The 25,559-nt window shown below is 64.2% G+C and overlaps 1 protein-coding gene across 5 annotated transcripts; it reads right to left on the reverse strand.

Moving 5' to 3' along the window:
- Positions 1-2,115: 2,115 nt before the first annotated feature.
- On the reverse strand, positions 2,116-25,350 carry HIF3A (hypoxia inducible factor 3 subunit alpha). 5 transcript variants are annotated; one of them, XM_044988239.1, is made up of 15 exons: positions 25,244-25,350; positions 15,209-15,402; positions 14,669-14,805; positions 14,279-14,363; positions 13,724-13,833; positions 12,927-13,138; positions 12,050-12,156; positions 10,891-11,038; positions 10,102-10,262; positions 8,975-9,207; positions 8,336-8,413; positions 7,673-8,055; positions 7,246-7,357; positions 6,858-6,954; positions 2,116-6,350 (listed from the first exon to the last, which is right to left on the reverse strand). In XM_044988239.1, exons 1-15 carry the CDS (start codon positions 25,270-25,272, stop codon positions 6,199-6,201), a joined length of 2,238 nt encoding a protein of 745 aa, XP_044844174.1. In that variant the 5' UTR covers positions 25,273-25,350; the 3' UTR covers positions 2,116-6,198. The 5 variants fall into 5 exon arrangements, with proteins under 5 accessions (XP_044844174.1, XP_044844173.1, XP_044844175.1 ...); XM_044988238.1 differs by lacking the exon at positions 25,244-25,350 and adding an exon at positions 23,520-23,698; XM_044988240.1 differs by lacking the exon at positions 25,244-25,350 and adding an exon at positions 22,517-22,669.
- Between the last annotated feature and the right edge of the window lie 209 nt (positions 25,351-25,559).

Raw genomic sequence — 25,559 nt, forward strand, 5'->3', positions numbered from 1 at the left:
TGGCTCGCTGTCAGTGCTGACCCCAATGCAGCACTAGGGGGCATTGTGCTGCAAGGAGCGGGGCTGGGGTTCAGTAGGGGGCACTCTCCCCTCACTCTCCCAATGCAGTGCTGGGGGTGATTAAACAGGGGGTGCCCATCACTCTGTTTAGCATCTGGACTCTGCCCCATCCCTGGGCTAACACCGCCCTACCCCGCAGACATAGTCCATAGGGACACGCTGAACAGGTGCCGGGACTGGGAGCCCCTGTGCAGTGCTCTGATGCCCTCTAGTGGCCGAGAGGTTGATGGGATGGCTCCAGCTGCAGCTGGCTCTTGCAGCTCTGGCACGCTGGGGCCCCGATCTCGGTCACTGTGTGTCTGGGCAGCGCCCGGCCCGCCAGGGCCCCGATCTCGGTCACTGGGTGTCTGGGCAGCGCCCGGCCTGACAGGGCCCTGATCTCAGTCACTGTGTGTCTGGGCAGCGCCCGGCCCGACGGGGCCCCGATCTCGGTCACTGTGTGTCTGGGCGGCGCCCGGCCCGACGGGGCCCCGATCTCGGTCGCTGTGTGTCTGGGCGGCGCCCGGCCCGACGGGGCCCCGATCTCGGTCGCTGTGTGTCTGGGCGGCGCCCGGCCCGACGGGGCCCCGATCTCGGTCGCTGTGTGTCTGGGCGGCGCCCGGGGCGACGGGGCCCCGATCTCGGTCGCTGTGTGTCTGGGCGGCGCCCGGGGCGACGGGGCCCCGATCTCGGTCGCTGTGTGTCTGGGCGGCGCCCGGCGCGACGGGGCCCCGATCTCGGTCGCTGTGTGTCTGGGCGGCGCCCGGCGCGAGGGGGCCCCGATCTCGGTCGCTGTGTGTCTGGGCGGCGCCCGGCGCGAGGGGGCCCCGATCTCGGTCGCTGTGTGTCTGGGCAGCGCCCGGCGCGACGGGGCCCCGATCTCGGTCACTGTGTGTCTGGGCAGCGCCCGGCCCGACGGGGCCCCGATCTCGGTCACTGTGTGTCTGGGCAGCGCCCGGCCCGACGGGGCCCTGAACTCGGTCACTGTGTGTCTGGGCAGCGCCTGGCGCGACGGGGTCCCGATCTCGGTCACTGTGTGTCTGGGCAGCGCCCGGCCCGCTGGGGCCCTGATCTCGGTCACTGTGTGTCTGGGCAGCGCCCAGCGCGACGGGGCCCTGATCTTGGGCACCGTGTGTCTGTGCAGTGCCCGGCCCAGTGGGGCCCTGAGCTCAGTCAGCCTGTCATTTTGTCCTCCTCCAGCAGGAACCACAGCCCAGGGCCCAGTAGCATGAGGTCCTGTGCCCAGCTCCTCCAACCCAATACACCAACCCTGTGGTGAGGTTTTCATTGGCTTCCTTGGCTGCTGAGTTTGGACAATGATCAGGGACCTGCAAAGGCCCTGGCTGGTGCATGTCCTGGCCCAAAACTCCCCTACGCCCAGGCAGGCCCAGTGCCCTGGCTGGGCAGGGAATGGGCCCAATGTCCCATTCCTCACCATGCCACGCTCGGGCCGGGGGGGGACTGAGGCACAGAGAGGGGAGAGGACCCACTGCAGGTCACACAGCAGGGCAGTAACAGAGCTCCTCCATGCCTTAGCTCTGGTCCCAAGGCCATGCCCCCTCCCCCCACACCTCTGAGGGGCAATTTGTCCAGACTAGGGCTTCTGTCAGACGGTTGGTGAGTTAGAGCGGGGGGGCTGGGAGCCAGGCCTCCAGGGTTCTAACCCCAGCTGTGGGAGGGGAGTGGGGTCCAGTGGTTAGAGCAGTGGGGCTGGGAGCCAGGACACCTGAGTTCTATCCCCAGCTCTAGGAGGGGAGTGGGGTCTAGTGGTTAGAGCAGGATTGGGGAAGGCCTGGAGGCCAGGACTCCTGGGTTCTCTCCCCAGCTCTGCGAGGGGAGTGGGGTCTCGTGGTTAGAGCCAGCGCAATGAGGCACCTCCAGGTGCCAAGTTCTCCCCGGATTGATTTTGTAAGAAAGCCAAGCGAGAACACAGAGGTGTCTGGCAGCCTCAGCCTGTAGGCTCCTAGAGCTCCCCTTTCCTGGTGGGCTTGGCCCAGGGGGGTTCTCCTCACCCCCAGGTCAGATCCCCCCCACCCCCGGCTTGGTCCCTGCAGCCAATGACCAGGCGAGCCGAGGTTTGTTACCAGAGGTGTTTATGTCTCACAACAGTGATAGGTCCAGAGGGCACCGGAGGAGAGTCCAGCCCCAAAAGAAACCGGCCGCACACGGGGAAGAGGAGACGATAGAAAAAAATACACCCCCCCCCAAAGCCTGGCACCAATCCCCACCCCCACAGGGCTGCCCCCCCTCACCTCCTTCACCAGAAATCCCTCCTCTGGGGGACCCGATCCTGATCTTCCAACACCCCACTGGAGTCACTCCTGATTAACACCCATAGACTTCAGTGGGGTCGCTCCTGATTCCCAGGGGGTCAGCAAGATCCGAATCCGACCTTGCCCCAGCTCCAGGGTGTTAAACCCTGGGCTTCCTGGCTCAGAGGGGGGAGACAAAGATACACAAGGCCAAGAGCTCTCCCCCCGCCGAAGAAATTGCTCAGCTCTAATGCAAAAACAATGCAGGGGGGTTCCAAGTTCTACTGGGGTATCCCCCTGCTCCACCATCTCCCCCAGATTCCCCCCCCCCATTACAGGAGGGGAAGAGGGGACCCAAGTCACAGTATTTCTAATCCCCCCTAATTAAAAACGGGGTGCTCCTGAAAGAGGGTTGCCCCGGTGTGGACTAGCTGCCATGGGGTAGGGTAAAGACCCCAGGGATATGGGGGGCTAACTTGGATCCCCATTGCCATGTATCAGGCAGGTTGCTATGGGGGAGCAGTCAGAAGAGAGGTGGGTGGGAAGGGGGCATCAGACACCCCCAACGGTGGGGCTGGCTGGGGGGGGGGGCGCCAGGCTTTGGGGGAGGGGAGGGGCGTGTGCGCGTAACAACCCGACAACAAGGAAAACGCTAACCCTACAACAACAACAAAACGACAAGAAGAAGAAAAAAGAGCACCACAGTCTCGGAAAATGAAATCAACGAAACAAAACCAAAAACGCCGGTGCCGGGAGGGCGGGGCAGGGCCGCGGCCGGAGAAAGGGGCACACGGCCCTGCCCACCCCTCAGCCCTGGGCACGTCCTCCTCCAGGCTCGGAGAAGGCCGTCGGTCTGTGCGTGTGGCCATGTGCGGCTCTGAACAGCTGCCTGGGTGGGCGGAGCCCGTCTACAGATTGTGCGCGTGTGTGGGTGGGTGTGTTGCGTTCGCAATGTGATTAACAGTCGGTATTGAAACATGGCACCCCACGCTCAGCCCCCTCTTTCCCCTCCCCCACCCTGCTTCCCGATAGGGTTGCCAACCATTCTTGATTGTCCTGGGGTCTCCAGGAATTCAAGATGAATCTTTAATTAAAGATTATGTCAAATGATCAAACCTCCAGGAACACGGCCAATCAAAATTGGCAACCCTACTTCCCGGCAACTGGCATCGGGAAAGATAACGCCGGAGGGGCAGGCCCCGCCGGGAAATACGCTAGGAAGGAGGAGGTAGAGGAGGCATGTCCATCATTGCTTAAAGGGAACATCTGGGGGGAAAGAAAAAACAAAACCCACTGCCATTAAGGAAAAAAAACGGGGCTTGAATCGCGCCTTGTGCAACCATCAACCCTGGTGCCCAGCGAGTCCAGCTGGGAGCGTAGGCTCTGCACTAGCGCAAGCGGTGGCACAAGGAACCAGGGTGGAAGCATCGTCCCCTGTCCCACCGCTGCCACCATTCCTGTAAATCCAATTTAATACCAAACAAGAGATTTTCCACTGAAGCAAGTCCCCACATCTCGGTATGGTAAAGGAAAAACAAACAAACAAAAAAACCCACAACTTTCATTCCCCCCAGCTTTTGTTCAAAGAATTCTAATCATGGTGAAACTTTCCCGCTAAGTGGCTTTGAAAAGGGGATCAGTGAAAACAGATTTTAAATATCGGTTTAGTTCAATTTCCACCCCCCAGCAACCCAAGGGCTGGAGAAGTGGAACTGATTAGGTGGGAAAACAGAGGTTTGTGTCACACAATAATTACTCCGCCTTAACTGCACCGGGGTAATTAATGCAGTACAACGCCCCCTAGGGCTTACCCTGTATAGGAAGGGGAATATGCTTCACGGGTTTAACTTAATCCAAGTGTAATTGCATCCACATTCGAGATTGGACTAGTAGAACGCTACCAGTAAAAACCCAACCTGACATATTCGTAAGGCTGGACGGGGCTGCTGCGATCAGCTGGGCCCGTGGTTTCCAACCTGTGACAGACTCTTAAAACATTTCAAATGGAGATGCAGACCCCTCTGGGAACCAGGCTGCGGACCCCCAGGGTCGTGCGGACCACAGGTTGAAAACCACTGTTCTAGTCTGATCGATTCGGCCCTGTTTGAACGAGAGCAGAGCTTTTAGGAAAACATCCCATTGTGACTGAAAAAATTGTTCAAAGCGGGCAGGGGAGTCAGGTCTTGCCCCGGCCGAGTGGAAGGAAAGGTGGGGGTAGGGGAAGGAAAGAAACGCAGTGGGAAGGGGGTCCAGAGCAGGTTTTGAAACCCTGCTGTGGGATTTCACTGGGATCAGAACAAGATAATTTCCCCCGCCTACATCCCTCATCTCTCAACGTACTCGACTTTGCAGCCCCGATTCTGTCCCGATCCTGCAGCCCCTCGCCCCGTCACGCCCAGTTCGCCATCACCCACCCTGCTCATGTCGAGCACAAGCCATCGTGAGCTGGCAGCGTGCGGTGCAGGGGGATGGGGAGCTGGCACCGCTCCGGGGCGTGTGGTATCCGCAGGGTGGGGACACTCGGCTGGCGCTGCTCCCCCTTCCGGCGTCAGCATGAGCAGAATTGGACCCGAGGCTGGACTCTGACGCTAGAAGGCGGCTGGAGAGTCCCTTGCTCCCAGATCAACCAGAAACAAAGCTAAAAATAACCCATTTGAAAAGAGAATTCTCTGCCCCCCCCCTTTGCCAGAACATCCTGGAAAGCCAAAGGAACACACCCGGTGCAGGATGGATCACCCCCATTCCAGGACTGCTCCCGGAAAATGGGGTCCCCTCTTAGGCAGAGCGAGGGGGCTGTGGCTACAGACTGTGGGAGCCGCCAGCTGGAAAATGACCATTCAGAGCCTTGAGGCTCAGACGGGACAACTGGTTTGGAAACACAATCCCAAGTGGCCGAAAGTCCGGGGAGGGGTGGAGAGGAGGGGGTCCCTGCTTAATTGGCCTCTGCAGCATTTGCACTGCGGCTACTAAAGCCACCGTTTTGGCCACTAAAAAAAAAAAATGGAGAGATTTGGGGTCCTAGGGCCAAATTCTGCCAGGGGGAAAACAGCTGCCAGTTGGCGATTGATGGGGTGTCGTCCCTTGGGCCCCCCATTGTGCTCCCTCCCCCCACAGGGGGCAAGAGGAGACGGCATTGCTGAGGTAAATGCGGCAAGAGGCACCAGGAGGATTCTGGGTAAGGACTGAGGAGGCGGGAGGGGGAGTATGAGCAGCCCCAACCCCCCAGGGTGGTCCCAGATAGGGCAGGGAAAGATGGGGGGGTCCGGTGAGGTGAGCGGAACATAGGGAGAGCCAATCCCGACTCCCCCCGACCGCTGGGGGGAAGGGACCTCACCCTGCACCCTTCCCTGAGCAGGAAGGACGAGGGGGACTGTCCGTACCCCATCACCAACCCCGTCAACATCCCCCGGCTATTGGGATCTGCCCCAATTGGGGCCAAGATCCAGCCACGCCTGACAGCCTGGCTCCCTGATCCAGACATGGCTCCAGAGCACGGGGGAAGGGGGGGGGGACTGCCCCCTCCCCCATTTGGTTGGCTTCTATTGCAATCCCCAGTGTCACCCCTAGGGGGCAGATTTCCCCCAGCACCATTAAGGGGCGGCCAGCATTAAAGGGAGATTCGCCCCTCCTCACACCCCAGGGCAGGGCTGGTGAGCTCCCCTCCCTGACGCACCCCAGTATTTCGGGGGGGAGGGAGGCCTAAGGAACAGAATGCCCGGTTGGGGGGGGGCAGGGCTGAGGTAGGTAGCATTCTCTGAGCCCCACAGGGGAAGGCGAGCAGGTGAGTGTTGCTGGTGGGGGGATGGCGGGGAGAGGCAGGTGCCTCCCCCTGGAACGGACTGGGGTCGGGTTTGGTTCCGTTTGTCCCATCTGCGGAGTGGGAGCGGCGGGCGGGGAGCCCGACCCATCAGGTGGCCTGGTCCAGCTCCCCCAGGAGCTCCTCGCCTGGCTGGAAGTGCCCACCACTCTGCTCCAAGGCCTCCTCCTCACCGTCGTACAGGGCCAGCTGGGAGAGCGCTGGACCATCCACCACGAAGGGCAGCATGTCACCCAGTAGGGCTGGAGGGGGCGGGGTGCAGGGTGTGAAAGATGGGGGGTGGTTAGGAGAGGACAGGGGGAAAAAAAAGGAGAGGGAGAATTAATCTCATGTGGCAGGGAGTTCCGCTGGTTAACAAGGCAGGCGAAACAAAGCATGCCAGCCAAGGAGTGCAAGGAGCGAGCCAGTAAGTGTGCTGCTGCCCTCTGCTGGATGCAGCCAGAATTGCTTGCCTGTGTATGCCCTCTACTGTTACGGCTGATTCTCCCGTAGCCCCAGAGGCAGGGGGCTAGGCCAGTCCCCGCTGGGAGCAGTGTCTGCTGCGACCTTACCTAGGGCAGCAGGTCCCTCCCCGCCCACCTCGGGGCAGGAGTGGCTCCCCGGTGGGGCAGAATCTGCAGCGAGGTGCCTCCTGGGGGGACAAGATGGGCTGTGGGTGGTCGGATCTGCTGCCCTGCCCCCCAGGGATGCCCCAGCCTCCCCCACCGTGACTCAGACTGAGCCCCGCCCCCACGCCGTGCAGCACTCACCCATTGGTTCCTCCAGGGCCAGCAGCTTCCGCCCTAGCACCATGCCACCCCGGGGAACCCCGGCGTCCAGCCCCTCCTCCACACTCAGCAGGAAACCCTGGGGGGGGGGGGAGAGTAGTGCAGCTGAGAGGATGGGGGGGGGATCACCCAGCCCCATCTCCCCAATTCCCATAGGCTGCCCCCCATCCAGCCCCCTCCCATTCCCTCAGGCTGCCCCCCACCCAGCCTAACCCCAATCTACCCCCTCCCTTCCCATTCCCCCACCTGGCCCCCTTGCCAAGCCCCCCAACCTGACCCCTTCCCCCACCCTTTCCCTGATACCCCTGGCCTGCCCCCCACCCACTCTGCCCCATGTCCCTGAATCTCTCAGACCAGTCGTCGGTGGTACCAGGTTGAGGGAGGGCAGCAGGAAGCCGTCAGGTTCGGAGCCGTGGGCGCGCTTCAGGGGCGCTGCCTCCAGGAAGTCGGCCCCTTCTTCCTCCAGGTTCAGCTCCAAGGCCCTGGAGGGTGGGGGGAGAAGCGGGGCACGTAAGGAGCTGGCTGGTACTGAGCTGGCCAGACGGGTGCTCCCTGCCCACCTCACTCCTGGCACAGGAACAAGGGGGACCCAGGCCAGAGAAACCTCACAGGGACCAAACGGAAGCAAAGCATTTACCTGTGGGACTACCTGCTGCAGGAATTTACTAGTTAAAATTTGGATTGGGGGGGTGCCAGGCCACATGGGTCTGATCTGGGGTGGCAGAGATGGGGGGATACCAGGTTCATGGCCCCTGTGGTTCCTGCCCCACCCTGTCCCCTTTGCCCCACCCTCTCACCTCTTCCTAGCCCCCAGTTGTGAGGCAGGGTGATCCCTGCGGTTGCCTCCTGGGGGCGCTGTTGGTGGTGACCCAGGGCCTTCCAGCTCCATGGGCTCCTCCTCTGGGGGCTGGAGGGACCGGGGCTGGCTCAGGCTGGTCTCGCTGCCCCAGCGGGGCAGGCCGGGCAGGTTGGGTTCGCGGGCAGACACCCCATGGAAGCTGCTGGAGCGAGGACGCGGTGGGGGTGAGGCAGATGGCGGCGGGGGGCCTGTTCCCCTGGCCGCGGCAGGATCACCCCGCTTCTCGGCCAGCCAGGGGGGCTGGTCGGTGCTACTGAGCTGGAAATCGTCGTCCATCGAGATGTACGGAGCCAGCATCTCCAGGTCGAGCGCTTCGTAATCCTGCAGGGGGAGTGCGGTATTAGCAGCAGCAGGGACCCCTCGCCCAGCACCAAGATGCAGCCACCTCTGGGGCAAGGCACAGGGGCTGCTTATATAAGGACCGGGGTGGGATCACGCGTGGATCCAGGAGTCAGTAACTGGGTCTGACTCTCAGAGGCGACTCCCTGGCTGTGTCCAGTTGGGGAACTGCCTGCCCGAGGGGTGCAGGAGCAGGGGCTGGGAGCCCCTGGGGAACAAAGACCTCGGCAATAGGGGTCACTGGCTCCCCCCCACCCAGTACCTGCAGCGCCGTCTCCACGGCCTCCTGGGTGGAGGCGAAGAGCTTCTGCACGTTCTCCATGTCAAAGAGCAGCTCGGCCTGGGGGGAGAATGGGAACACGGCTGGGAGCACAGGCCAGCGGGGAGCCCCCTCTTCAGAGCACCTGGCCCCCGACAGTGCAACCCCGCTCCCCATCCTGCACTCCCCCAGCCCCTCCCCCCACCAACACAGCCCCCACCCCCATTCTGGCCTCTGCCCCCTTTCCTGCAGCCCTCTCAGCCCCTCCCCCTATGGACACAGCCCACTGCACCCCAGTGATGCAGCCCCACCCCCACTCCACTCCCGACAGACCCCCTGCAGCCCCCATGGACACAGCTCCCTGCCCCCCATCCCTCCTCCCCACTTCCCCTCCGAGTCCCCCACTGACACAGTCCCCCTACTGCCCCCTTTGCCCCTCGCTGTTCCCGTCGCCCCCCATTCCTGAAAACCCCACCCCCATCACCCCTGCTGCCCCCTAGAAGCACAGCCACTGCCCCCCATTCCCCCTCACTAGCCTCAGACACATCCTCTGTCCCCGCGATGTGATGCAGCCCCTCCCCCCATTCGTGAGCCCCCCCACACTAGCCCAGCCCCCTTGTTGCCCCGCAGCAGGCTCCTTACCGGGGCGGCGCTCTTGGCAGAGTCCTGGGGCGGCCCGCCGGCCTCGAGGGGGCGGGGGGAGGACCGTGCCCGCGGGGCCCCCTCCCTGTTGGCGCGGGCTCCGGGTGGGTCGAAGATGGGTCCCAGCAGCCGCTGCAGGTCGGGGCTGCAGAACCGGCGCGGGTCGCGCTGCAGCTCCACCTCGCTCACGTGGGCCGGGCGCAGGAAGGCCAGGAGCCGGGGGCCGTGCCGCTCTGGGGGGAGCGCAGGGTCACTGGGGCGACCGGCCCCCTGCTCTCTGAGCGGTGCCCCTCCCGGCCCCCGGCCCAGCCTCCCCCAAACACCTCACGCCACCTCTGTCACCCCGCCCTCACCGCCACAGACACCCTGCCCCCCCTGGCCTCCTCCACCCTGCCCCAGCACCCAGAGACCCCTAAGCACCCCGTACCGTGCCCCACCTCTGTCAGCCCGCCCCGCGCCCCACCTCTGTCACCCTGCCCTCACCGCCACAGACACCCTGCCCTGCACCCCCTGGCCTCCTCCACCCTGCCCCAGCACCCAGAGACCCCTAAACACCCCGTACCGTGCCCCACCTCTGTCACCCCGCCCTCACTGCCCCTGCCACTCTGCCCCACGCCCCACCTCTGCCGGCCCTCATGCCCCCCAGCCACCTCCACCCTGCCCCAGCACCCAGAGACCCCTAAACACCTTATACCAATGCTCCACAGCAGGCTCCTTACCGGACCCCCACCTCGCACCCCACTGCCCTTTGACACCCTGCCCCACCCCCACTAAATCCCGACACCCAGCCCCATACCCCACTGCTGCCCCCCTGCCCACCTCTGCTGCCTTGCCCTCACTACCCCCCAACGCCCTGCCTCATGCCCCACCTCTGCCACCCACCCCCACTTCCAATGTCCCGCTTCCCCACTCCCCCCAGCACCTCGCCCTGCACCCTCTCCCTTCTGCCAGAAACCCCACTGACACCTCATCCCATACCCAACCAACCCCCCAACCCCATACCCCACCCCACCACTCCACATGGCTCACTCCCCCGGCATCCCAGAGACCCAGCACACCCACCCCATACCCCACTCCCCTCAGGAACTAACTGGAGCCACACTGCTCCCGTTCCCCATGCTCCGTACCGAAGCTGAGGTTGAGGATGGTCTCCCCGGTGTCTGGCTCCAGTTCCTCAGGGCTCCCGTTGGCCTGGCGAGCAGGGTCAGGCTCCGGTGGCAGGCGCCGCCCCTCACCCTGGCGTTCGGTCTGCTCCAGCGACAGAACCACGCCCGTCTCCTCCACCTGGCTGCAAAGGAAATGGGGTCGGGGGCAGAAGTGAGGAGGGGAAGACAAAGGTGTCAGGGTCCAGCAGCTCACACCAGTTCCAGTGCTGCAGGACACAGTCGGGGGGGGCGTGCTGCTGTGTGTCATAGCCCCTATACTGCCAGCAGCTGATGGGGATTCTCCTTCAGCTCTGCTGGTGTAAGGCAATCTGGGTTGTGTCTAGGGGAGGCCAAGTGGCCACAAAGCACCAGCTACAGGATGGCCAGGAAGCCCCTGGTAACCGCAGGTTTGTTACAGCTCAGCTCCTGCCAGCACAACCAGGGGATACGGACGGAGCGGGGCCCAGTGTCACCCCTATCCCAGCCAAGCCGAGCACCCCCCCAACCCCGAGCTGGTTCCTGCATCACCCTCCCCAGCTGAGCTCCCACCCACCCACTGAGCTGAGCCCAGCTGGTCCCTGGGGTCAGCCCCTCCCCCCCAACCCTGGGCCAAGCCAGCAGGGGCCACACAGAGCAAAAGTGTCCTGATGCCGGGTGGGCCATGACCCCGCTCTCCTCGGAGCTGCTGCACGTCTCTGGGGGGCCCCGGGACACGACCCCACCCGACGGGCCCGGGCCCCTCCCCCTCCTCGACATCCCGGCCCCTCCCACCTGAGGACGAAGTGGACGCAGACGACGCTCTCGGGCTGGGAGTTCTTGCTGTTGGAGATAACGGTGGCCTGGGTCTGAGCCCACAGGTAGCCCCCACTCTTGGCCAGGAAACGGTACTGGCCCGTCACCACCTGCCCTTTGCTCAGCACTGCGGGGAGGAGCGGAGGGGTCAGAGCCGCCCGCGGGGAGAGACTGGACAGAGAGAGAGAGACGGGAGGGGACGGGACAGAGAGAAATGGGATGAGACAGGATGGGTCAAGAGAGACGGGACAAGACAGGACGGGACGGGACGGGAGTAGGGTGACCAGATGTTAAGGGGAAAATATTTGACACTCACCCGTCTGGGAGTTCGGCGGAGAGCCCTTCAGTCGCGGACGGTCTTCGGCGGTATTTCGGCGGGGGGGTAATAAACCTGGCCGCCAAAGACAGAAGCCCCCGCCGCCGAAATACCGCCGAAGACCGTCTGCGACTGAAGGACTCTCTGCCGAACTGCCGCCGAAGACCAGGAAACAAAATATTAGGACAAATGGCGTCGCGACCATACTCTGGTTGGGACGCGGGAGAAACTCCTCAAAAATCGGGACAGTCTCAATTTTATCGGGACGTCTAGTCACCCTAGACGGGAGGGACAGGAGAGAAGGGAGAGGATGGGACGGGAGAGACAGGATGGGACAGGAGAGAGGGACAGTACGGGCGGGAGGAGAAAGAGATGGGACAGGACAAACAGAGAGAGAGAGAGAGAGAGAGAGAGAGAGAGGGAGGAAGGACAGACGGACTGAGAGAGACGGCATAGTCAAATGGATGGCGAGAGATGGCGAGCTGTAGGGAAGGAGGCTCTTGCACTGACTGGGCGGGAGATACCAGGCTGGATGGGCCGTGGTCTGACTGAGGGGGGTGTGCCCCAAGCTAGCGGGCCACTGGTTGGATCTGGCACACCTCCCATATAATGCACTGGCTAGGAGGTGCGCTTTCACCCCCTGCTGGATGCAATGGGAACTGCTCAGTCATGTGTCATAGCCCCAGTACTGCTCGCAGCTAATGGGGATTCTCCTTTAGCTGCAGCGGGGGAGGGGGACTTTTCAAGAAGGGGGATCCGGGGCTCTCTCTTCCATTGCAGGGGCAGCCGAGGATGGGGAGGGGGAGGCTGGGAGTCACTTACGGGTGTGGACGCTCTTGCTGACGGCGTCGGAGTCCAGGGCGTGGATGTACTCGTAGATGGAGCAGCCCAGCAGCTCGTCGGGCGTGTACCCCGCCACCTCCGCGATCCTGCCCGGGAGACCGGGGGGGGAGCGGGGGAGTCCAGTCAGTGAGACACCCCTCCCCCACTCCCGTATCAACCCCCTCCCGCCACCCCAGCTGGATCCCACGTAGCGCTGAGTAATCCCCCGCCCACATCATCAGGCCAGGGGGTCCCCCAGCACAGGGGTGGTGCCCCAGTATCCTGGAACAGCCGTCACCCCCAGAGCCATTGCAGCATCAGCGTGCTGGGGGAGGGGGGACTTGGAGTGGGGGGCTGCGAGGGGCAGAAAGGAGGGGGCCCTGTGGGGGAGAGGACGGACAGAGAGGAGCAGAGGGGACCCTTGGGAGGGCTAAAGAGCAGCATGGGGTGAAGAGAGGGGACCCCAGGGAAAAAAGCCCGTCCCCCAGGAGAGCAAGGTGGGGGAGGGGGAAGCAGTGGGGGTGGATCAGGGGCTCCCAGGGGTGGAGTTCTGCCCTCGTGGGGGTGGGTCAGGAGTCCCTTGTGGGGTCCAGGTGGGGAAAGGGAAGGGTCCCTGGGGCAGGGCTGAGCACTCCTAGAGGTGGGGCAGGGGAAGCAGTGGGGAGGGGAAAAAGGTTCTGCATGGGGGTGGGGGAGGGGAAATCATGGGGGGAGGGAGGGGCCCCTCATGGGGACGGGGACCCCTGTGAGGCAAGGATGGGGGCAGGGTCTCTCATGGGGGGCAAGGATGGGATGGGACAGCAGGAGAGCCGGGTCCCTCGTGGGGCGGGGGAGGGCAGTGTGAGGGCAGGGCCCCCCAGTGGCCACGCCCCCTCACCTCTCGTCACAGTAGGTGAATTTCATGTCCATGCTGTGCTGGCTGAGGAAGGTGCTGCTGTCCAGGGGGGTCTCGATGTTGGCGGGGTGGGGGATGGCCTCGCAGATCAGCACCAGGCAGCGCAGCGGGGGCTCCGCATACCCCCCCTCCGCCTCCTCCGGGCCCTCCCGCGCCGGCGTGTAGGACCGCATGTGGCCGGCGCAATGCAGCACCTGGGGCGGGAGGGGGGCCAATCAGAGCCCTCTTGCTCCAGACTCCACCCCAAACTCTCACAAGGCTCCGCCTTGGAACACCACGCTGGAGGGGGTCTAGAATCCTGTCTCCATGGGAACCCACCCACCACTGTTCCAAACCCACCTGCAGCTGTTCCAGAACCCTGTTTCCATGGTGGCCCATCCCCCACTGTTCCAGAAGCCTGTATCCATGCCAACCTCCTCAGCCCCCCATTCTCGTCTCACCCTAGCGCGGCTCTAGAACCCCGTCTCTACAGCGACCTACCTACAACTGTTCTGGAACCCTGTTTCCATAGTGACCAACCACTGTCCCAGAACCACATATCCATGCCGACCGCCCACCCCTGTTCTAGAACCCCATTTCCGTAACACCCGGGTACTGCCCTAGAACCCTGTTTTCACAGCCACTCCAATACTGTTTCCATAGCAACCCGTCCACTACTGTTCTAGAGCAGAATTCCATGGCGCCCTGCCTGGACTGATCCAGAACCCAGTTCCATCTCTCCCCTCCCCCAGCTGTTCTAGACCCCTCCCGGTTCCAGACATCTCCCCTGCCCCCCTCACCTTCCAGGTGGCCGACTTGAGGTTGACGGTGCGCCCCCTGCTGGTCAGGGTGCTCTTCATGCGCAAGGAGAAGCTGCGCTCGGTCTTCACCTCCTTCTTCTTAGAGAAGCCTGCGGCGGGGAGAGGGCAGGGCAGCATCAGGCGGTGGCGGGAGGGGAGGCTGGTCCCCAGGTTGGGGGGGGGGACGATTGGGGGGCAGGGAGGAGCAGCGGAGGCTGTGGGACTGGGGGGAGGGTATTCACAAGAGTGGGGTGAGTGTGGGGGCGGTTACAGGGGCTGCGTGTGACAGTGGGGGTGAGAGGTCAGGTCTTGGTGACTGGGGCTCCAAGATGGGGGAGCTGATTGGACAGGGGGGCGTATGGGATAGTGGGGGGGGTTGGGGGCAGGTCACTGACATGGGGGCACTCACCTTGCACAGGGGCCTGGGGGGGGCGCTCACCCTGCGGGGGGATCCTGAAGGGAGGCGGAGGGAGCACTCACCCTGCAGGGGGATCCTGAAGGGAGGCGGGGGGGGTCTGGGGGAGCACTCACCCTGGGGGGGGAGAGGGCACTCACCCTGCCGGGGGCTCAGCACATCCTGCAGCTCCTCCTGGTCACAGGGGTGGATGAAATCGAAGACGCTGTGTCCAATCAGCTCCAGCTTGGCAGGGGGTGGCGGGAAGCGTGGGGGGGGGGAAAAATCACAGCCAGGGTTGGGGGGGGAGTCACACTATGCCAGACCTGCCCCCCTCTCCCCCACACACTCTCAGCACCTCCCTCGCAGCCCCCGGTCCCTGCCTACCTGAGCAGGGCGACCAGCTGATGGATTAACACTCCCCCCTACTTCTTTCTCATCCCCCCCCACCCAGCGGTGGTTGCTAAGGGGTTCCCAGAGTGGGGATGGGGATGGAGCCCCCAGCCCTGCTCCCTGTCAGCGGGGGGGAGGGGGGGCGCACGCACACTCACCTGGGTCAGCCCCAGGTGCTTGCTGACATTCTCCGACAGATAAGCCATGTCGCCCTCCTCCGTCAGCACCATGACAAAACCGTCCAGGGCCTTCAGGTAACAGGCGTCAACCTGCTCCGGCTGCCCGCGCCACTCCTCTGCCGGCCACAAGCACAGGGGTCAGGGCGGGCCCCCCACCCCGGGGCAGTCAGGGGGGGCAGGGCTCTAACGGAGGGAGGGGCAGGTTCCAGTCTGCCCCACAACCCTCCCCCAGTGATAACAGCCCCCTGCTGCCCTCCATCAGGAGCCCATCCAGCCTGGTATCTCTCTCCCTTCCCCCCACACCAGCTCAGACCCATGGGCCCCTCCGGCCCGTGCCCAGCAATGGCCAATCCCAGTCCCCTTCCTGACCCCGACCCCACCGGCGCCCTGAAGCCTGCGATCCCATTGAGCCCAGCCGGCTGCTGGGAGCAGGCACAGCTGGCGCCGCCCCTCGCCCGTCCGAGCGCCAGCAGGGAGCCGGGAATGTCCTGGCACCCAAAGGTGGGGAGGGGGCCTCACCCGAGGTGATGAGTTTGTGCATCCGCAGGTAGCTGATGGTGAGGCGCATGATGGAGGCCTTGTCCAGGTGGGCGCTGACCCCCCGGGCGAAGGGCAGGGTGTGGGCCAGCTGGTAGAACACCTCCGTCTCCTTGCTCCGGCGGCATCGCGCCGCGTCCCGCGACTTCTCTTTGCGGAGATCCGTCGTAGACCGGCTGCCGAGGGGTGGGGGACACGGCACCAGGTCAGGGCACCTGCTCCGGGGGGGACGCACATTCCCCCCCCTCCAGCCACCAGGGCAGTGCACACACACGCCAGGCCCCAGAGCAAAGCTTGACCCCTTGGTTCTATCCCCAGCTCTGGGAGGGGAGGGGAGGGGAGTCTAGTGGTTAGAGCAGAGGGCTGGGAGCCAGGATTCCTGGGTTCTATCCCCAGCTGTACTGCTGACTGGTTTGATTTTGGGAGGGGCTGGAAGGCTCCATGCTCTGACCCCACTAGCCCCTCACCCACCCACGCCAGACATGGCTCCCCTCACCCCTGACTGTACTCAGTCAAACAGGGTCACTCCAAGCCCCGTTCACCCAGCTTCTTCCAGGACCCCTCGGACTATCCCTGTGGGGCAGGGGGAACAGAGCAGGAGGCCAGGGCAGCCCCCTGCACAGGCACACCCCCCAGAGCCACCCGCAACCAGAAAGCCCCCAACACTCACCCCCCCCCCCAGCAGCTGCAGGATTGCTCAGAGCCAGGTCCCGCATGGGGTCCCAACAGACGTTAATATTAGCGGTGGGGACCGGGGGAAGGGAGATGTGGGGGAACCTCAAGGGGAGGGGAGCAGTGTGTGATGAGGGGAGGGGAGGGGAGTCTAAGCCAACTATACATAGGAAAGAGACTAGGACCATTCCCCTCCCCACCCCCAAAATCCCAGTGCCCCTGGCTCGCTCCCCACCCCAGCACCCCCCAATATCCCAGTGCCCACCTCTGTACCCCCATTATCCCAGTGCCCCCTGCCCATTCCCCACCCCGTACCCCCAATATCCCACAGCCCCGTCCACTCCTCTCTTGCACCCCAATATCCCATCACCCCCTTCCTACAACCCATCCCAGCACCCCCCAATATCCCAGTGCCCCCTGCCCATTCCCCACCCCCGTACTCCCAATATCCCAGTGCCCCCTGCCCACTCCTCACCCCGTACCCCCAATATCCCACAGCCCCATCCACTCCTCACTCCTGCGCCCCCAATATCCCAGTGCCCCTTCCTGCTCCCCACCCCAGCACCCCCCAATATCCCAGTGCCTGCTCCCCACCCCATATTCACAAATATCATGGTACCTGCTGCCCACCCCAATATCCCAATACCAGCCCCCCCACCCTCCCACTCCCCAGCTCCTACCCAAACCATCCCCCGTCTCTGCGCCCCCGGCGTCAGCCTGGCACCCCCTCCAGCCTGGCTCGCCCTCCTCCGGCCGGACTCTCCCACAATCCACCGGGCCCAGCTGCCGAGCCCACCCCCTCCCGCTCCGGCCGTGCGAGAACAGCCTGTTCTGCCTCTGTCCCTGGCCCTTTGCCCACTTCCCACCCCGCCCTGGGAGCCGGGCGCCCGGGGAGAACGTGGGGCTTTGCCAGAGGCATCCGCGTCTTAGCCGCCAGCGACGTACGGCGGGAGTGGGGCTTGGGACCAGCTGTGGGCAGAGGGGGGCACCTGGCACGGTGGGGGGCGGGGAGCGAGCCCCCAGCTGGGGATGCTCCAGTGGGGAAAAGTCAGAGCCATGGAAGGGGGCTAGAATCTGGGGGGCAGCGTGGGGCAGGAGGGCATCTACACACCAAGCCCTGCCATCGGGGAGCCGCTCACTCATGCCCCGAGATGCAGAGTTCTCTGTCCAACAGGTACTGCGGGGGGGAGGGGGGGGGCGGGGGAATGCCAAGGGAGCCCTGGGAAGGCTGTTGCGGGAGAGGGGGCGGGGAGGGAGGCGTGGCTGCGAGCTTCCTCACAGCGGTGCCCTGATGCCTGTCCCAGAGCAAGCGTGTGCGAGGGCGGGAGAAATCGAGATGTGTGGCTGCGAGCTTCCTCACAGCAGTGCCCTGACACCTGCCCCAGATGAAGCTTGTGAGGGGGAGGGAACATTCTGACAGCTGTGAGTTACCTCACCGAGCACGTGACAGCAGGTGGCCCAGCCCCACGGAACAGACAGCTCAGAGGCCAGGACACCCCCCACCCCCAAAACGCGTGTGCCCCTCGATTTCACATCCTGAATGCTGGAGCTGTGAGCTTCCCCAGAGCAGTGCCCTGCCCGGCACCCAGTGTGGGACCCCGGAGCTGTGAGCTTCCCCAGAGCAGTGCCCTGCCCAGCACCTAGTGTGGGACCCAGAGCTGTGAGCTTCCCCGGAGCAGTGCCCTACCCGGCACCCAGTGTGGGACCCCGGTGCTGTGAGCGAGTTAACCCACTTCTCCACCATCTGCCCATGAAATACAGCACCTCTGCCCCACACTTCCCCACATGGGTCCTTCACTCCCAATAAGAGGGCACCTGCCCCCCAGAGGGTACCCCAGATCTCAAAATCATGCCTCCCTTCCCCATCACAGCACAGACCCCCTCAAATCACCCCTCCTCCCTTCCCCCCCATGGCAGAGACCCCCATATCACACCTCCCCCCACACAGCACAGACTCCCTAAATCACAGCTCCCCTCCCCCCACAGCAGAGCTCCCCTCCCCTCCCCTCCAGTCCACTCCCCCCCCCCCGCCCCGCCCTCCCGCATGCCGTGTCCGCACGTGCACTTGGCAGCCTGTCCAGGACACCGTGTTCTGCACACCGGGCTGGGTGCCAGGTCTGGCTGCCTGGAGCTGTGGGAAGGGCTGTGGGGGGGGGGGGGGGCGGGGAGCAGAGCTGTCAGCCTCCAGCCCAGCCACTCTGCTAACCAACCCTCCCTCCAACCCCAGCAGGTCCCTTCCAACCAGCCCCACCCTCCAGGACAAAATCCTCCAGTCTACAGCCACCCCCTGGGGTGGGATCGCCCCTAGAGCCTATTCCCCAGCCTGCCTCCCCTCCAAACAATAGACCCCTGGGCAGGGGTCCCCTCGCCCAGCCTGCTTGGCCTCTTAGAAATGCCTGGGAGGGGGGGATCCCCAGGACCCCCTTTCACCTACCCCCCCATCTACCCCTGAGCGGGCAAAAAGCCTGAGGTTCTGTCCCCACTGCCCCACCCGAGGGGGCGCAGTGCAGGGGGGGGGGGCCCTGTACCTGAGCTTCCCAAGGGCTAAGGGGTGTGAAGCCCCACTGCCCCCCCATATCCAGCAAGGGGCTGGCACCACCCCCTTCCCAGCCCTCAATCCCCCTCCGCACCTGCCCAGCCCCCTCCCCTCCACTAAAAAAGGTTGGGGGCAGCAAGGAAGGGTGGGGAGGACCCCCCCCTCCCACCGGCATGAGTGGAAGGAGGGAGGTGGTGCCCTAGGCAGTGAGAGAGCCAGCGGAGGGGGGGGGGAAGAAGCCCCCGCCCACCCTGGCAAAGGGCACATCAACTCCAGCCACAGCAGGGGACAGACACTTTTCCCTGCTCCAAATGAGAACGGAGAATCCCCATCAGCTGGGAGCAGTACGGGACCTATGACGCACAGCTGTGCAGTGGTACACATACACACACACACGCACCGCATTTTAAGGACTGGTTGGTACAGGGATCCCTCAGCCAACACTGAAATGCAGCCACCTCTGGGCTGGGGGCTCGGCAGCTGGAACTTCACAACAACGTGCTCAGGAGAGGAAGAGACCGTGCTGGGGCACTGAGGCCAGCACTGACTGTGAGGGGAAGTGCCCCCTACTGAGCCCTCGCCCCCCTCCCTGCAGCACAGCACCCCCTAGCACTGCACGGGGCCAGCACTGGCAGAGCACCCCCTACTGAACGACCAATCCCATGTCACACAGCCGACAGAGCATCGGTCCTGGGTTTCCCACCCGATCCCGTGCCACGCCCAGCCCCGCGCTCGGGTGCCGACCCAACAGCACGAGCCTGGATGGCCACGGGCCACGTTGCTGCAGCCTGGCGCTGCCGGGAGCGGGAGGGACAGCCGGCCGGCTGACGCTGGCAGGCAACACAACCTTTCCTCGGCACGATTCCACGGCCCAGCCGACGGAGCCAAGAACACTGCGTGGGAACGAATGGACTGAGCCAGCACAGAACCGGGTCAGAACCAGCCCCAGCTCAAAACAAGCTCCGAGGCGAAGCAGAATCAGAGCCGAACCAGACCCAGAAACAGATCCAGATCCAAACCAGATCCAAGCCAAACTAGAACCAGAACTGAGCTGCCTCCAGAACCAGAGTCAGCGCTTTCTGGATCCCAAACCCCGCTCACGGCCCCCTGGATATCTTTTCCTTTCCCCTCCCCATCGCTGGATCTCTAGCTGCTGTTTTCATTTAAAAGCAGCTCAACTCGGAATTTGCCACCCAGCCATTCGCTGTTCAGGGCACCCAGTGTGTCTGGGTTGCCCCACCTCTGTCTCAGATAAGGCGGGAGTGAGGTCTAGTGGTTACAGCAGGGAGGGGGCTGGGAGTCAGGACTCCTGGGTTCTTTCTGCTCTGTGACCTTGGGCAAGTCCCGCCCACGGCACAGCTCCCCCCATAGTCGGGGGGTGCCCTATACCCATGGGAAGCCCTCCGCTAGGGAAATGTGGCTGGGCAGAACTGAGCTAATTATGGGAAGGGGGAGTGAGGGGGAGTCGTACTCCGGGGGGGGAGGGTTAACCCCTTCCCTGGAGGGGCAGGGGTCCGGCCATCCACAGAGAGCACCGATGGGGGGCGGGCTGGAAGAGTACTAGCCCCCGCTTCCCCCCCCCGGCCCTTGGCAGGCGGCCCAGAGGCCCCTCTCCCGCCTACGTGAGCCGGGCGAGGGGAGGGGGAGGCAGCGGCCAGGCCAGTCCTTTTCCTGTTTGCTGCTCCCAGGGCCTGGCTAATTTTGGCCGGGAACAGGGTGCTGCCATAGGCAGGGGCGGCTCTAGCCATTTCACCGCCCCAAGCACAGCGGCACGCCACGGGGGGCGCTCTGCCGGTCGCACGGCCCCGGTGGACCTCCCGCAGGCGTGTCTGTGGATGCTCCACCGAAGCCGTGGGACCAGCGGACCCGCCGCAGCCACGCCTGCGGGAGGTCCACCGGAGCCGCCTGCCGCCCTCCCAGCAACAGGCAGAGCGCCCCCCGCAGCATGCCGCCCCAAGCACACGCTTGGCGTGATGGAGCCGCCCCTGGCCATAGGGCGTCATGGCTGGGCCCGAGCCCCCCATTGCCCTCCCCGAACCACGGCCCCGCTCCAAGGAGGGTAACCTCCCAGAGACACACACCCCCCTCACCCCAAGTGACTTCCCCTGAACCTCTGCTGGGCTCCAGGGACAGAACTGGGGGGGCGGCAAGGGGAGCAGGAGTCTGGGCTGCTGCGCCCCCCACAAGTGACCTGCCCACCCTCCTCCGCTGCTCCCACCTGCCAACCTCACTGGCCCCCCAAACTCCCTGCCCCCAGGCCCAGCTGGGAGCTGAGCCCAGCCGGGCACCATGCTGGAAGTTGGAGGTGTCAGTTCATGGAAACGTCGCCCGCCCTCCAGCTGTGGGATCGGAGATGGGTCAAGAGAGGACCCAGCTGCCCCACAGCCATAGACGCATCCCACCGGACTCGGGGATTCATGCGGAAAAGGGACCCACAACCACCACGGGCATGTCTTAGTGCCCGTTACGCCAAGGTCTCCAGCTCTCTGGGCTCAAGACTGTAGGGACGGCCTTGGAGATAAATGCAGGGCTAGGAGGCTGGATTCCTGGGCTCTATCCCCAGATGAGAGAGTAGGGTCTAGTGGTTAGAGTAGAGGAGGCTGGGAGTCAGGACTCCTGGGTTCTATCCCCAGATCAGGGAAGGGAGTGGGATCTCATGGCTGGAATAGGAAGGCCAGGCGTCAGGACTCCGGGGTTCTATCCCTCACTGGGTGATCTCGGGTGTGTTCCCTCCCACTTCTGGTTCCCCAGCTGTAAGATGGGAGCGATGACACTGAATCAGGAAAAGTACCTTCCATCAGAGGGTCACAAAGTGCTGGATGAACACCACACACACACACACACACACACACACGGACACCAGCCCATCCTGGGGCGACTCCCTGCAATTTCCTCTTCTATTTTAAGGACAGAAGCAGACACCTGCAAGCTGACCAGCTGGTCCGAGCGGCAATACCTCCACCCCCAATCCCGCCCCCTGCTGGTCACTCCCGCAGACACCCACAGTAACACGATCCCGTTAACCTTTCCGCTAGGAAGCCGGAGGTTCTGCAGAGGTGGGAACAGCGGCACAGACAGGGGATGGGAACTGGCCCAAAGTCCCAGAGTCGAGAATAGAACCCAGATCCCCCCCTGCTCTAACCACTAGACCCCACTCCCCTCCCAGAGCTCGGGCGAGAACCCAGGAGTCCTGACACCCAGTTCCCCCTGCTCTAACCACTAGACCCCACTCCCCTCCCAGAGCTCGGACGAGAACCCAGGAGTCCTGACACCCAGTTCCCCCTGCTCTAACCACTAGACCCCACTCCCCTCCCAGAGCTCGGGCGAGAACCCAGGAGTCCTGACACCCAGTTCCCCCTGCTCTAACCACTAGACCCCACTCCCCTCCCAGAGCTGGGGGGAGAACCCAGGAGTCCTGACACCCAGTTCCCCCTGCTCTAACCACTAGACCCCACTCCCCTCCCAGAGCTGGGGGGAGAACCCAGGAGTCCTGACACCCAGTTCCCCCTGCTCTAACCACTAGACCTCACTCACCCACCTACCCTGCCAAGCAGAGAAAAGACCCAGGAGAATAAGGTGCCTCTCGAGTGACACGCCATCTGGATGGCTTCCCAGGCTGGAGCTGGGCACAGCCATGGGGTGGGGGGAGCAGGACCTCACGCTCGGTGCCCGTAGCTCAGTCCGCAGCAGGCCAGATGTGTGCCGGGGGGCGGCGGGAGATCACCCCTCTGAACTTGCTTCCTGATCATCCTTGCTACGTAGCTCCCTGCCGGATCACGCCCTGCCCCCTCCCAGCCACCCCCCGACCGAGCTGGGCTCAGAGAACGCCACCTGCTTCGGTCCAGCCGGGGCCGTGGCACAAGCCCAGCCCAGGGGGCAGAAAGATGCCCGCCGACGCGGGACCCAGCTAAACAGCAAAGCTGGGGGCCTCCAGAGGGCCGTGAGTGGGGTAGGAGGGACAGGAGAGAGAGCGCGTGAGCGAGACAGAGGAGGACAGGCAGGGGATGGGTGGAAAAAGGAAGGCAGGAGGGAGAAGGAAGGCAGGAAGACGCTGGTGAGATACGCGAGGGGTGCTGACTCACCCCACAGGTGCCGCTTCCGCCTAGCTGCCATGCCAGCATCCCACCGAGTCGCCCCGCCGGCCCCGAATGCCAGCGCCTGCCGCCGACCTCCACCACCAGTCCCGGATCAGCGCCGCCCCGATCAGCAGGACTTGGCTACTCCGTATGGCACCAGAGGGCGCAGCTCCTCCCCCCCCCCCACGTCACGGCTTGGCACCGGCCTGGAACATGTGATGTACACACACACACGTGGCGCGCTCCCCCTGCACCCCCCCCCCATGAAGCACCCGTGGGCAGCCGGACAGCCGCGTTACGCTGGGGAGGAACCCAGGGGGGAAAGAGTCAGCTGCCTGGGCTGGACCAGGCTTGGTGCCAGGCGGGGGCACCCTTGACGGGAGGAGGGAGCTGTGCCCCAAGGGATAAACGCCCAGTTCTGGGAGTGCCACAGCGACCCAGGAGAGCACTGCGGGCAAGGAGCACCCCTTGTGCCAACGACACGGCGGGGGGGGGGGAGAAGAGGGCACCAAGGAAATATCTCCCAGCCGCGAGGGGGCGCTGTGCAGAGACGGACGGGGGAGCAGACAAGTGTGCCAGCCGCAGGAGCAGGGGGTGGGATACCCGAGTGCAGCTTGGGCACGGCGTGTCACCCCGACCTTCAATCCCAGGGCTGGGAAATCCCTGTCACGGGCCCACAGGCTGCAGGGACCCACGAGGGGCTGGGGAGGCAGCGATCCCCGCCCCAGCCAAGAAGGGGCAGCAGGGAGGAGATCGGCACACAGGGCTTCTGGATTTCTGCTGCAGCCACAGTCACCCCCCCGCACCAGGCCGGGCAGGGGTTTCTTGTGTGCCCCGAACACTGACAAGGGTTACAGAGACACCAGCAGGATTTCAGAAGGGGACAGATCCCCAGCTGGCATTGACCGGCCCTGCTCTATCGGCATCAAGGCCCCTTTACCCCAACGGGCCAGGAAAAACTTTGACGGCGGCCTCCGATCCCAAAGAAACAACAACCTGACACACCCACCTGGCGCTCAGCCCGCTCCCAGCACAGCCCAGCACCTCCGGCCCGACAGCCGCCCTCAGATAACTTTGTTCCTTAAACGTCGGGGTGGCTGGAAGGCAAACTTCAGGACTGGCCGCCCCCCACTCGAGCCCCGGACCTGCTCTCATCTCCGTAAGCAGCGGAGACAGTCCCGGGACGCGATCCCTGCCCCAGAGATCCAGGGAGAGCTCCGATCCTCACACCAACCTCACACCCTCCGGCTCCGTTCCTATAACGGCGAGGAAACCGGACACCCAGCCCCTGAGACCCAACCCACCCGCCCCACCCCCGGTGGTTCTGATCCAAGTGCTCAGACGGGACGGTGATGAGCGGGGGGGGGTAAGAACCGGGGCAGAGTAAAGCTCCCAGAGCCATTGCCTGGTTGGGATCAACCTCAGGAAGGTTAGCCACACCTTTGCTGGAGGGAGTGTCCATACAAGGCCAAACTGCTCACCTAACCCTTTCCAGCACCAGCTTTCTCCCCCTCCTCCCCCCGTCCCCCACCAGCTCTAGGGAAAGTTCTGATCTGGGCCCAAACTCCCCCATCTCTGAAGGAATCGGACGCCAAGCGCAGCTCAGGTAGATTTCGGCCCCAGCCCACAGGGCGCTGCCTGGAAACCAGCGGGGTTTAAAAGTCTAGCAAAACTCAGCCCCAGGTTCAGCACAAGCGTGTCTAGACGCAACCCCCGCCTGGCACGACCCTGGCACCAGAGAGGTCCCTGCTGTGATCAGACACCTGTCCCCAAGGCTCTCGGGGAGGGTGGGGCGGGCTGCATTTCTCTTCCCCCCGACCCTGCACACAGCACCCCAAATCCTGATTACTCCAGTGGGGGCAGCTCAGGGAGACGCTCAGGGCAAGATTGCAAACAAGGAGAGTGTGTATGGGGGGAGATCTGCTCACACCCACTCCCTCCTCATGCCCTGGCTACAGAAGCAGAGCTTGGCCCTGGAGATGGGGGGGGGGGTGTCTTCAGCCCATTCTCCCCCCCCATATTATCCGATCAGCCGTGGCACAGCTGTAGCTTCTGCTCAGCTGGGTGCATCCCTGCCCCCCCCGAAACTATAACCCCCCCAAACCCCTCCCCTCCACATACACTCCCCTGGGGGAAATTCACCCGCTGACGTCACAAGGAGCCAAAACTTTGGCATTATCAAGTCATCGCCCCTCCCCCACTCGCAATCAACCTCGTCTGCAAAGACTCGCCCCCCCCCCTCAACCGCTCCCCCCGAAAGCAGCCAGAGAACTCAATGCAAGCCGGGGGGAGGGGGCGCCTGTGACTACTGCCCCACTCCAAACAGAACTGGGGGGGCAGGGGGGGGAGCATTGCAAAGCGGGGGTGTCATTTCAGACAAATTCCTGGGGGCGGGGGGGGGAGTTGTGTGCAGCCTCAAGAACATTACAGGTGATTATCTTATCTCTGCATAGCCGGGGGGGGGGATAGAGACCTATGAAAAATCCGGGGGGGGGGACTGCCCGCCCCGTGCCCCATAGTAAATACGCCCCTGCTTGGGATCTTGCTGACTCGGCAGTTCCCAAGACCCCCGCGGGGGGGGGGGCAGGGGCTGTATCGAGCCAGCCCGGCTGCAGCCCGTGCACCGCCCCCCCCCCCCACTAGGCCCCGGGCCCCCAGATCGCCCCGCCTCAGGCGCCTCACGGGTTAACCCCGGCGTGCCTGGGCAGGGGGTGCCCCCCGCCCCCCCGGTACCTTGCACACTGGAGGCTGCTGCTCTCCATGGCTCGGCTCCGCAGCGCTTCCCTTTGCACTGCTCCGTCCTCCCCCACCAACTCCAGCGAAACCCACTCCCCTGCAAGCTACTCCCCCTCCGCCGCCCCTCCCCCAGCCGTGCCATTGGCTCCCCCTCCCCCCCCCCCGCAGCCCGGGGCCCCCTCCCCGCCATGCAGCCCTTGCACACTCGCAGGGCCTTTGTGCTGCTGCGCGAGGGGATTGGGCGGCGGGGGTGTCACTCCGGGGTAACCCGCTGCTGGCAGATGGCTGCCCACGGGAGCCCCTCCGCGGCCGC

The sequence above is a fragment of the Mauremys mutica genome, chromosome 15, assembly GCF_020497125.1.
Source record: "Mauremys mutica isolate MM-2020 ecotype Southern chromosome 15, ASM2049712v1, whole genome shotgun sequence".
Taxonomy (NCBI): Eukaryota; Metazoa; Chordata; order Testudines; family Geoemydidae; genus Mauremys; species Mauremys mutica.